The sequence below is a fragment of the Heterocephalus glaber genome, unplaced genomic scaffold (assembly GCF_053883595.1).
Source record: "Heterocephalus glaber isolate CG9 unplaced genomic scaffold, H.glaber_assembly_v1.0 deba00000621, whole genome shotgun sequence".
Taxonomy (NCBI): domain Eukaryota; kingdom Metazoa; phylum Chordata; class Mammalia; order Rodentia; family Bathyergidae; genus Heterocephalus; species Heterocephalus glaber.
In genome coordinates, this window is record NW_028258153.1 from 24399626 (window position 1) to 24412164 (window position 12539).

The following is a 12539-nucleotide window of genomic DNA, read 5'->3' on the forward strand; positions in this document are numbered from 1 at the left end:
CCGTGTAGCCTAGAATCAACATCATTAGCATCTCCTCTTGGAAGTTCGAGGTAATGCAAAAGCTCAGGCCCCATACTCACATAAGTCATAGTGCAATTTCACAAGAAACACCTTCCATTTTTAATGAAGGCTGTTTCATTCACCTGTAGGTTTATACCTTCCCTGGCTTCAGAAATAAATTTAAACCTCTAAGGTGAGCTTGTTAGCTGGATGTGGTGGCACACATCTCTAATCCCACCACTCAGGAGGCTGAGGCAGGACCATTGCTGGGAGTTCAAGGCCAGTCTGAGCTACATAGTGAGGACCAACCTGACATATATTGAGAGACCAAAAATAAAACCAAAAAATACAGAAGAGCCGGTTAAAGAAAATCCAATTGTAGCAAAGGGAAATAATTTGACCCTTTTTGATACCTTCATTGTCCTATAATAGCAGGTTTTCTCGGTGAAGAAGTTAAGGCTAAGCATTGTGCTTTTGCCTCCTTTCTTTAAGCATGGAGATTTTTCCTGTCTTGAGAACTAGGAGGGGTCCCATTGGATACACATTAGTAGAATGGCTTATACTTTTTGAATCCATCTAACAGTATTCTCTAACTGTATTTTGTTAACTTGGCATCTGATACACTGGATTTGTGTTTTGTTTTGAGAAGTTCAGTATTGGTTTTTTTGTGTTTCAAATATCAGAACAATATCAAAGCTCTAAAGACAACTGCATCTGCAGCAGAGCTGTTTACTTTTTCCATATATTTCCTTTCTGTCTTTTCCTTGTATTTTTTTAGTTGCATACAGTACACATACAATTTTGTGTCTTTTTGTCCCCTCTATAAGCTTCCAATATTATAGCAATGTAAATGATTTCAGGTGGTTTCTAGTTTATTGCTCTGCTCTAGTGAACATCTTCTGTTGCCTTTTGTCATTTTATTTTTTTTAAGAATATGTTTTCAGGGCCAGGGATTTAGCTCAGTGGTTCCACTGCCTACCCTCCAAGCACAAGGACCCGAGTTTGATCCCTGGTACCAAAAAAAAAAAAAAAAGAATACATTTTCAGACACGAATTTACAATCAGTCTTCATTCACAGTAGTTTTATAAAATTCTTTTGAACATTGAATTGACAAATCCTGAACTATTGCTCCAAGAGCAAATATAGGGTTAGATTCCTGAGAGCCTCTTATCCATAACTTTCTTTTATGTGTATTTCTTTCTTTCTTTTTTTTTTTTTGGTATGGGGATCGCTCAGGACCTTGGCACTTGCAAGGCAGATATGGCGCCACTGAGCTAAATCCCTGGCTCTTTTATGTGTATTTCTGTTTAAAAAAACACCTTATGTAGTATATAGTGTTGATTCATTAACATTGAGTTCAGGGCTAACAACACTGTAACTCAGGCCTGGGTGAAATTTATCACGTTTTTCTCTGAAAGGCACACCACACCCTTCTTTTCCTTAGGAACACTACACATCACTTGACAGTTATGCTTGGGGTTGTTTCAAATAGCAAAATCACCAATAAAAAGCACAAAAATGGGGAAGCTGTGCACTAAATAGACCCTGATAAAAGCCCTTGTTTGCAGTTGAGAGCTGGAATAAGAGGCAGAGTGTTGCTTTAATTGCATGTGAGTTGGGTGGCTGAAATTTTTCACTGCTTTGCCTGTCCATTCTGAGCATTATTTGGGGGTTACAAGTAAGTTTTAGCGCAAAGGCAAATTCACACATATGGAATCTCTGAATAAAGAGTATGGATTATGTTGGGTCAAGATACTAACAATTTTATGACTTCAAATTTTAATTCACAAATAACCATAACAGTCAAATATGTGTCAAGGATGCCAATAATAGATGAACTTTAAAAGCCTGGTATATAGAAAGCATTTAATAAATAAATATTTGTAAAATGAATCACTCATGAATGAAAGTTTCCACTGTCACTTAGCCAAATACTAAGATTTACATTTTACAACTAAAAATTTTGCTTATTTATAATATGTAACATGGCACCTGCCCTATTACTGCTTTAATTTTTTTATTTAAAAATTTTTTATGGTGCTGGAGATCAAACCCAGAGCCTCATGCATGCTGGGCAAGTGCCGTACTATCATGCTTAACTTCCAGCCTATTTTTAAGTTTTAATTTTGTAAGAGCCAAAAATCATTCTTTGTTGCTCAAGCTAGTGTGGCGCTCTGGGGCTCAAGCATTCCTCTTGCCTTAGCCTACTGAGTAGTAGATCTATAGATGCAGTTCCTGATGCCTAGCTTAATTGTGTATTGCTGAAGAAAGATGGATATTTTTCTTTGATTATGAGCTACTTTTACTTACATAAAATTTTTTGCCTTTATTTAGATCTTTATGATATTCATATGTAATGGAAATCTTTATAGTGGCACATGCTTTTTTTTTTTGTACGGGGATGGAAATCTTTATATATGAGTTAACCATTTTTTATGTTTGATATAAAAGTTTTTTCTTCAAATCTATTGTTTTCTGTTAACTTTTTATTTAGAGTTCATATTTGTTACATGATTGAATTTGTAGATCATCTTTGTAGTTTTTGCACTTGCTTCAATTCTGGTAAATTTATTATTTTTCTGAGACTAAGATGAATTAACTCGTTCTCAGAAGTCACTGCCAAGTAGTTTGCTACTAATAATGGCTAAAACACTAAACTTTGTTAATTAACTACATGTACATGTATTAATAAATTATTCAGTGATTTCACTATCACTGTCACTATCACTTTGAATTGTGTTTCAGTATATTTTATTGAATGGAGGATATAAGGACCATTTATAATCTGAGTTGAAGTTTTCTAAGTATGTTTATCCATTTTGCTTTAAGTTGTTGATGCATCTTAATTTTTTTTTTTTTTTGATTCCAGGGATCGAACTTCGGTCCTTGTGCTTGCGCAGCAGGCGGCAAAACCACTGAGCTAAATCCCTGGCCCATCTTAATTCTTCATGTAGTCGCTCTAAGTTCATATTGTTATCTTAAAATATATAGCACATAAAAAAAAATATATGTATATAGCACAAAAAAACTGATTTAGAAATTTCTTTTAAAAATTTTTTATTATTATTGGTATGTGTTTATAGTACATTTACATTTCTCATGGGGAAGTTGGTTCATGTACACAACACATCTCAATTCTTTTTCATCCCCTTCCCTTTTGCAATCTTCTTTTACTCATTAGGTGATATATCAGTTATGTGCATGCTCTGATACTTCTGGTCCTACCATGAGGTACTTAAGAACCAGCCAGGATTTCTTATTTTCTCAGTTGCAGCATCTGCCTTTCTCTAACAAAGGTAGGACATTATTTTTCTTTATTATTACAGATTGAATGTCCCTTATCTAAAATACTTGGTACCAAAAGTGTTTCCAACTTTGACTGTTCAAATTTTGGAATATTTGCACATACATAATGGATAAAGTACCTTGGGAAAGGGACCCAAGTCTAAATATGAAATTCATTTATGTTAACGTATACCTTACACACATAGCCTGGTCACTTTATACAGTATTTTCAGTGGGTCTGCATTTTGACTGCAAATATAAAAATAATACTCGGTTTTAAAAACATTGTATAAGTGATTCCTAGTACTAATTATATGTTAAGTCAAATGTATTTAATTATCTCAAGAGATATCATTGTCAAGCATATTGGCACATGCTTGTAATCCTAGCACTTGGGAGGAGGCAGGAGAATTGTAAATGCAGCTTGGGCTGCATAGCAAGAGCCTGTCTTAAAAAACTAAAAGAAAAAAAGACAGAGATATCATAAAATGATGCAGTGTGGGTATAATTTCTTCTAAATATGTGTTTCGTGAATTCAAAACCAATTTTATGATAGTTTTTAATAAGTTATGTATTTGAAACCTTTTAAAAACAATATTAATACATATTAATGTCAAATTATAGAATACTCAGAAGATTTTTATAAAATTACCCTTGTAATAAAAACTGATTCTTTTGTTCATCATTTGCCTTAGCTCATTTTTCATGGACACATACTATTTTTCTGCCTTTGTGTCTCTTTTTCTTTTGTAATTTTACAGAGAAACAAATTATGATGTTGCCAAGTTTTATAACTTATTGACTGTCACATGGGAAAATAGCTAATGAATTTTGGAATTTAGATCTGTCCTGATCTTGTGTTATTACTCTGAGCAATGAAATTTATGTCTTTAAATTCCAGAATATGAAATCTCTGTGCTGAATCAAATGTCATGGCTTATGAAAACTGCCTCAATAGAACTCAGAGTGACTTCTCTGAATCGTCAGCGGTCACATACCCAGAAACTCCTTCACCTCCTACTGGATGACATGCCAGTGAGACCATACTCAGGTGAACGCTGACGTTTACTGACTGCTCCGTGCTGGGGACTGGTCTTTGTTAGTTCAAGTACAAATCTGAATCTTATGCTGCAAATGTAGTTACAGACTAAATCAGTTCTTCTCACCTTTGGAATGGTTTTCCCTAAAATTTAAAAATCATCCCATGATTATTATTTTTGTTTTAAGAATCTGTAATAACAATCATTTACAAACTACTTAGTGGAGTTTGTCACCCTGAGCCAACATGACAAATCCTATTTCAGTATGTATTATGCATGCAACTTAAACATAAACTTTTTGTATCAAGTGTTTCACATGATTGGGTCTTGCCAGTTTTGAAATGCTGACATCTTTTTTTTTTTTTCTGATATCCTTTTTAAAATTTTAGTATATGTGCTGCCGAAGCGAGCACTCCTTTTTAAAATTTTGAAAGATTCCCTAAGGATGGAAAGAATTAGATGAATGCTGTAGTAAATCTTCATCAGTCTGCATTTTAATTAGGTTCTTTGACCTAGAAACAGTGACCTAGAAATAAAATATGTTGTTTTAATTTCCAAATAAATGTAGTTTTAAGTGTCTTCTTCATTTTCCAATCTATTATTATTTATGCTCCACCAGATGGTGAAGGAGGAATGGAAGATGAAAATAGGTCTGTCTCTGGGTTCCTTCATGTTGACACTAGCACAAAAGGTAAAAGTTTATTTTTGCAATAGGTTTATTTTATAGACATTTTTTTTTTTTTGGTACCAGTGATCGAAACTCAGGACCTTTCACTTGCAAGGCAGGCATGGTGCCACTGAGCTAAATCCCTGGCCAATTTCATAGACATCATAAATTGCTCAAAACTTAAAGAGATTATTGTACCTGTTTTGCCAAACCTGGTATACAAAAGCTATGTAAAGGATTGTCATGCACAAATAATTTTTAATAGGATTATAAAATGGAAGGAAAATAATTTTGTAAGTGGCTATATCAGAAATAAATACAGATTTACATTGTACCATGGTCATCAGTTTCTGAACATCACCCACTCTTTGAGACTGAGTTGAGTATGATAGTTTGTTCTTCAGTGCCCTGTGTACAAATGGTTTACTTATTATTTCTAGTACGTCGAAAAATTCTAAGTATTCTTGACTCAATTGACTTCAGTCAAGAGATTCCTGAGCCTTTACAGTTGGATTTTTTTGATCGGAACCAGATCGAGCAAGTTATTGCTAACTGTGAACACAAGAATGTACGGGGACAGACAGTCTGCAATGTCAAGGTGAGGTTTGCTTTTAACATATCTGCTTTTATCAAGTGGTTCATACATTAAGTCACCAGAAAAAAATTTTTTGTGTGTGTGTTCCTAGATAGAAATTTTGGTTACTAACATTTGGACTGAGGTTTTTGTCGAATAGCCAGGAAATAAAACTTAATAGTCCTTTTCTTTAATAGTTATCCCACCCAGCTAGAACTGTTGAGTGCTTTTAACTACTTATTTCTTGACCAAGCAAAAGATAATGGCCCCTCTTCTGTCCGACTGCTCTGGGCCCAGAGGAAGGGGCTTCCCGGCCACCATCTGTTCTGCCACTCCCAGCCCAGAGGAAAGGGCTTTTGGGCTGCCATTTGTCCAGTCGCTCCCGGCCCAGAGTTAGGGGATTCTGAGTCACCATCTCACTGCTCCTGGTCCAGAGGAAGGGACTGCCCAGCCATCATCCCTCCTGCCACTCCCAGCCCAGAGGAAAGGACTTTTGGGCCACCATCCATCCCGCCATACCTGGCCCAGAAGAAAGGGCTTTTGGGCTGCCTTCTGTCCCGCTGCTCCCAGCCCAGAGGAAGGGGCTTCCGGGCCACCATCCATACCACAGCTCCTGGGCCCTGTCCCACCTCTCCCAGCTCAGAGGAGGTGAGCTGCGCGGATGCCAACAGCACCCCCTCTGCGCCCCCAGTCAAAATGAGAAAACATACAAATAAGTCTCAAAACCAGACTTCCAGATCACCTACAGCAACTCCAAAGGGAAAATGAGATGGAACACTCTGATACTTAACCACTTGGACACACTGAACTGGCAACAAAAGGGGATCTGGAAAAAATGAAATCAGAAATAATTTCTCAGATAACAGGAGAAATTGTGCTCCTAGTGCAAGACATGATTAATAAATCTAGAGACGAGCTGAGGAACATGATGGAATCCCAACATAGGAAACAAATGGAATCCATAAAACAGATGCAAATAGATTTCCAGGACATGAAAAACTCCACTAAAAATCTACACAGCAGAATGAGCCAATGTGAGGACAGAATTTCCGATATAGAAGATAAGATTGCAATTAATGACCAGGAAAAGAAAAATTGCTTCAAATATATAAAGGAAACATGAGAAATCAATCCAGCAGTTGCTAGGTGATGCAAAGAAGAATAACATAAGACTGACTGGAGTCAATGAAGAAACAGGAGAGAGTGCAGATGACATAAAAAAACTCTTCACAGAAATAATGGCAGAAAACTTCCCAAGCAGGGGAAAAGAACTTGACATACAGATAAGTGAGGCATATAGGACTCCAAATAGCCTTGATCAAAAAAATCTACACATAGGCATATAATTGTTAAGCTTCCAGAAATGCAACAGAAAAGCAAAGTTCTACAAGCAGTTAGAGAAAAGAAACAAATCACATACAAAGAAAAGCCCATCAGAATCACAGCAGACTTCTCAACACAAACCATCAAGGCAAGAAGAGCTTGGAGTGACATATTCCAAGCCCTAAAAGAAAACAGCCTCCAACGCAGATTGTTGCAAAACTATCTTTCAAAATTGATGGAGAAATAAGATACTTTCATGACAAAGAGCACCTTAGGAACTTTGTGAATACCAAACCAGCACTCCAAAAAATTTTACACAGTATCCTAGGAACACAACCCCAGGAAGCAAAGCAGAATGAACTCATCTGGCATGACAAGAAATTAAATCTAAAGGGGGAGAGCACAACAAAAAGAAAAGTCATGGCAATGATAAGTCAATATGTTTCAGTTATAACCATCAATGTTAATGGTCTCAATTCACCAATCAAAAGAAATAGACTGGCAGAATGGGTCAAGAAGCAAAATCCAACAATATGCTGCATACAAGAAACACTTCATTCAAAAGGAAACACATAGACTGAAAGTTAAAGGGTGGAAAACAATACTCCATGCGACAGGAACCCGAAAAAAAGCAGGACTAGCTATCCTCTTTGCAGATCAAGTAGATTTCAAACCAACACTGATTAAGAGAGACGAAGAAGGACACTACATCCTTGTAAAGAGAAGAATCCAAGAGGAAGAGATGACAATCATAAATATCTATGCACCAAACACTAGTGCGCCCAACTATATAAAACAAATACTAACGGACATGAAAAGTCATATATGCACTAATACAATTGTAGTGGGGGACCTCAACACCCCACTGTCCCAAATAGATCAACTAGACAAAATATAAGTAATGAAATACTAGAACTCAATCGAACTCTTGAACAAATGAACTCAACAGATGTTTACAGAGTCTTCCACCCCACAAAATCAGAATACACATTCTTCTCAGCTGCACATGGGTCATTCTCCAAAACAGACCACATACTCACACATAGAACATGTTTAAGTAAGTGCAAAGGAATTGAAGTTATCCCCTGTATATTATCAGACCACAGTGCGATGAAATTGGAGATCCATAGCAAAAGAAACTCAAAAAATTTCATAAACATGTGGAAATTGAACAACACACTTCTGAATAACCAGTGGGTCACAGAGGAAATTAAAGAAGAAATCAGACAGTTCCTTCAATTAAATGACAATGACAGTACAACATATCGGAATCTATGGGACACAATGAAAGTAGTCTTACGAGGGAAATTCATAGTAGTGAATATACATGTTAGGAAAACAGAACGAGCCCAATTAAACAACCTGATGCTGAACCTCAAGCTTCTAGAAAAAGAAGAGCAGGACAACCCCAAAGCTCATACAAGGGAGGAAATTATAAAGATCAGAGGAGAAATCAATGCAATGGAGACTAAGAGAACAATACAAAAAAATTAATGAAGCCAAGAGTTGGTTCTTCAAAAGAATCAACAAAATTGACAAGCCCTTAGCCAACCTTATCAGAAAAAGGAAAAAAAAGGCCCAAATCCATGCAATTAGGAATGAAAAGGGTGAAATTACAACAGACTTAGCAGAAATCCAGATGGTCATCAGTACCTGCTTCTAGAACCTATACTCCAATAAGATGGAAAACCCAGAAGAAATGGAGATTCCTAGATACATATGAATTACCAAAGTTGAACGAAGAAGACCTAAAAGTTCTAAACAACCCCATATCAACCAACAAAATTGAAAATGTAATTAAAAACTTATCAACTAAGAAAAGCCTGGGCCCTGATGGCTTCACTGCTGAATTCTACAAGACATTTAGAGAGGAACTACTGCCACTACTGTTTAAACTCTTCAATGAAATTGAAAGGGAAGCAATACTCCCAAATTCATTCCTGGAAGCAAGCATCACCTTGATCCCCAAAGCAGAGAAAGGCCCAACCGAAAAGGAGAAGTATAGGCCAATCTCACTAATGAACATAGATGCAAAAATCCTTAGTAAGATACTGGCAAACAGAATGCAGAAGATCATCAAGAAGATCATACACCCTGATCAAGTGGGATTCATCCCAGGGATGCAGGGATGGTTCAACATATGCAAATCAATCAATGTAATACACTTATGTCAATAGAGCCAAGGACAAAAACCATGATTATCTCCATAGACGCAGAAAAAGCATTTGACAAAATCCAACGTGCATTTATGATAAAAACCCTACAAAAAATTGGAATAGATGGTCTCTACCTCAAAGTGATAGAAGCCATCTATGAAAAATCAACAGCCAGTATCATACTAAATGGTCAAAAACTGAAATCCTTCACATTAAAATCAGGAACAAGACAAGGATGTCCACTATCACCACTCTTGTTCAATATAGTTCTGGAAACATTAGCCACGGCAATTAGACAAGAGAAAGAAATAAAAGGAATGAAGATAGGAAATGAAGAAGTCAAATTGTCATTATTTGCAGATGACATGATACTGTATATAGAAGACCCCAAGAACTCCACCAAAAGTCTTCTAGACTTAATAATCAAATTCAGTCAAGTAGCTGGTTACAAGCTCAACACACAAAAATCAATAGCATTCCTCTACACGAATGACAGACTCACTGAGAGAGAAATAAGACAAATAATTCCTTTTACAATAGCATCCAGAAAACTGAAATACCTAGGAATCGACCTAATGAAAGAAATCAAAGACCTCTTCTCTGAAAACTATAGCACTCTGAAAAGAGAGATTGAAGATGATATCAGAAAATGGACAGACATCCCCTCCACCTGGGTAGGAAGGATTAATATAGTGAAAATGGCCATACTTCCAAAACTGCTATATAGATTCAATGCAATTCTAATTGAAATACCAGCAGCATACTTCACAGACCTTGAGAAAACAATCCAAAAATTCATTTGGAACAAGAAGAGACCCAGAATAGCAAAAGCAATTCTAGGTAACAGAGATATGGCAGGGGGTATCACAATCCCCAACCTGCAACTCTACTACAAAGCCACTGTGATAAAAACAGCATGGCACTGGCAAAGAAACAGACCTGAGGACCAGTGGAACAGATTAGAAGATGCAGAAAGAATGCCAGACACACTCAGCCATCTCATCTCCCTCACTGGAGGAAAGATAGCCTCTTTAATAAATGGTGCTGGAAAAATTGGCTTTCAACTTGCCAAAGATTAAAACTAGACCTATATCTCTCACCATGCACTAAACTAAAATCAAAATGGATTAAAGATCTAAATATTAAAATAGAAATGCTGAACCAGTTGGAACAGAGGTTAGGTAGAACTCTTGAAGACATCAGTGTAGGAAAAGATTTTATGAACAAAACCTCAGTGGCCCGTGAACTAGCACAAACAATCAAGAAGTGGGATCTCTTCTTCTTAAAAAGCTTCTGTACAGCAAGAGAAACCACCAGCAGTGTGAAGAGACAACCCACAGTGTGGGAAAAAATCTTCACCTGCTCTTCCTCAGACAAAGGTCTACTATCTCGAATCTGTAAAGAACTTAAAAAGATCAGACCTCCCAAAGTTAAAGACCCAAGCCAAAAATGGGCATCTGAAATGAACAGACATTTCTCACACAAAGAAGTAGAAATAGCAAATAAATACATGAAAAAAATGTTCAACATCACTGGTCATTCAAGAGATGCAAATGAAAACAACACTGAGATTCCGCTTCACTCCAGAAAGAATGGCTGCTATCATGAAATCCACCAATAACAAATGCTGGTGGGGCTGTGGGAAAAGAGGAACCCTGCTCCACAGTTGGTGGGAGTGTAGACTGGTGCAACCACTGTGGAAATCAGTATGGAGATACCTCAAAGAACTAGGACTGGAAGTCCCATTTGACCCCGCTATTCCACTGCTGGGGATCTTCCCCAAGGAATTAAAAGACTCTTACCACAGTGATATATGTATACCCATGTTCATAGCAGCACAGTTTGTGACAGCTAAATCTTGGAAACAGCCCAAATGCCCATCAACTGGAGACTGGATAAAGAAAATGTGGGGTTTTTTTATAAAATGGTGTACTACTCAGCCATAAAAAATGAGAAATGAGAGACATAGCTAAATGCATGCACATTGTGGCAATACTCTTAAGTGAAATAAATAAGACACACGTATAAATGTCGAATAGTTTCTCTGGTGTGAGAAACTGAAAGTGTAAATAAGGACAAACATGTATAACAGATAATATGAAAAAGGAAGAAAAGGGGCAAAGGGAAAGGAAGTGGGAGGGGTAGGGGAAAGGAAAGAAGGGAATGCAATTAATATAAGAAAATGGAAAAATAGGAACAAAGTCTTTGTAAATAGGAGGGATGGAGGGGTTGAAGGGAGGGCTGGGCAAGGGTGAAAAATAAGAACCAAGAGAGATTATGTAAAGGTGCAAATTTCCAATGATGAATGTCATTATATTGTATACCTACAGTGTACCAATGGGGGCTGGGGATTTAGCTCAGTGTTTCTGGTGCCTGCCTTGCAAGTGCAAGGTCCCGAGTTTGATCCCCTGTACCAAAAAAAAAAAGTAATAAAATGTACCAATGACTAGAATAAATAATCGATAATAGAAAATAGGAAGAAAATGTCCAAAGGGTTAGGGGTTGTGGGAGGGGCAGGGGAAAGGAAAGAAGGGAAAGGAAAAATGATGAGAAATGGAAAAAATGGAAATAAAGTCTTTGTAAATAGGGCAGGGTGGAGGGGGTGAAAGGAGGGCTAGGAATGGGGAAAAAATAAATATATATATATACACACACATATATACATATATATATATACACATATATATACATATATGTGTATATATATATATATATATGGCCTCACTGGAAGGAAGAAGAAGATATCCCAAGCATTACCTGCTACCGACTCTCTTTGGTACCATTCTTTGGGATGTGAGAGATACTTAGTATTTTATCTAGAAAGTTGACAGTGGCATTGTTACATTACCTAAAAGGAAATCTGAGACTTTTCCCCTCAGAGCAATTTACAGTGCTTTCTAGGTGTTACTGTTCTATCAGAATCTGAAATAGTCTTATTTTTTTCTTTTTTTCTCTGATTGTGTAGCTTCTTCATAGAGTTCTGGTGGCTGAAGTAAATGCTCTTCAGGGTATGGCAGCCATAGGACAGAGACCTTTACTCATGGAGGTAAGCTTTACTGAATACATGTTAGTGTTTATCCTTTTAACTATTTTAACTACTTACTTGCTGCTTCAGTGACAAAACTATAAATAGACCTGAAGTTCATTAATTAGTGAACTAGTTAAAAATTAAACTTCTATGGAATTGCTCACTTTTGATGTTATAATTTTTATAAACTAAATTGAACTTAATGCCTGGTATGCCAAAATAACTTTTCCGTTATGCTAGTTAGAGATTTCAGGTGCTTCTCTTTCTGTGAAAGACTGAATTGTCATTGCAGGTGAGGAGTTGTGGGTAAGAGGTCAAATGGGAAGAACCTTACACATGGAAACATAACTGGCCAGGCCATGTAAGAAGCAAAGAAATAGACATCTAATGGAAACAAGCCATTAAACTTGGGCTTTAGGCAATTCTAGTACCCTGGAGTTAAGTGAAAGCAGATGGTTGCCAAGA

The 12539-nt window shown here is 36.8% G+C and overlaps 1 protein-coding gene across 2 annotated transcripts in view; it reads left to right on the plus strand.

Annotated features, from left to right (window-relative positions):
* Nup205 (nucleoporin 205) overlaps positions 1 to 12539 on the plus strand; it is a 74114-nt gene that overhangs the window by 35851 nt on the left and 25724 nt on the right. For both annotated transcript variants that reach the window (XM_087205883.1, XM_087205882.1), the window contains exons 23-27: positions 3183 to 3297; positions 4188 to 4337; positions 4946 to 5017; positions 5434 to 5591; positions 12012 to 12092. In XM_087205883.1, the coding sequence (XP_087062009.1) occupies positions 3183 to 3297; positions 4188 to 4337; positions 4946 to 5017; positions 5434 to 5591; positions 12012 to 12092 (576 nt within the window). The remainder of the gene's footprint in view (positions 1 to 3182; positions 3298 to 4187; positions 4338 to 4945; positions 5018 to 5433; positions 5592 to 12011; positions 12093 to 12539) is intronic.